At 50.9% G+C, this 432-nt stretch overlaps 1 protein-coding gene across 1 annotated transcript in view; it reads left to right on the top strand.

Moving 5' to 3' along the window:
- The window catches only part of HUWE1 (HECT, UBA and WWE domain containing E3 ubiquitin protein ligase 1), a 75,536-nt gene that overhangs the window by 33,161 nt on the left and 41,943 nt on the right, over window positions 1–432 (top strand). Inside the window, exon 18 of the mRNA XM_077748287.1 lies at window positions 26–131. Coding sequence (XP_077604413.1) covers window positions 26–131 — 106 coding nt within the window. The remainder of the gene's footprint in view (window positions 1–25; window positions 132–432) is intronic.

The following is a 432-nucleotide window of genomic DNA, read 5'->3' as shown; positions in this document are numbered from 1 at the left end:
GCCCGCCTATTCCTCGCAAGCCTAGCTGCTGCAGGGAGTGGCACAGATGCCCAAGTGGCCCTTGTGAATGAAGTAAAAGCAGCCCTGGGACGGGCACTGGCTATGGCTGAGAGTACAGAGAAACATGCCAGGTAAAACCCATGCCTGACCTAGTGCTGATAACCAGTAGCATCCCCTTACTCCATTCTTGGCCCATGGGATTCCTAGCACTTGAACAAGAGTTCTGGTTACACTGGCACTGTATATTTTCTGGTCCTCTCAAATAGTTCTAGTGCTTCAAAATAATAGAGAACTGGTTACATTTGGAGGAGGATAAACAGCATAGTGGGGGGGTTTTTGGGTTTTTGTTTTTATTTCTGAGAGAGAGAGCGTGAGCAGGGGAGGGTCGGGGCGGGGGGGGGAGATACAGAATCGGAAGACAGGCTCCAGGCT

Source organism: Crocuta crocuta, unplaced genomic scaffold (assembly GCF_008692635.1).
Source record: "Crocuta crocuta isolate KB4526 unplaced genomic scaffold, BGI_CrCroc_1.0 scaffold1307, whole genome shotgun sequence".
In the NCBI taxonomy this organism is placed as follows: Eukaryota; Metazoa; Chordata; class Mammalia; order Carnivora; family Hyaenidae; genus Crocuta; species Crocuta crocuta.
The sequence above is the reverse complement of the archived record's forward strand: the minus strand, read 5'-3'. Positions and strand labels throughout refer to the sequence as shown.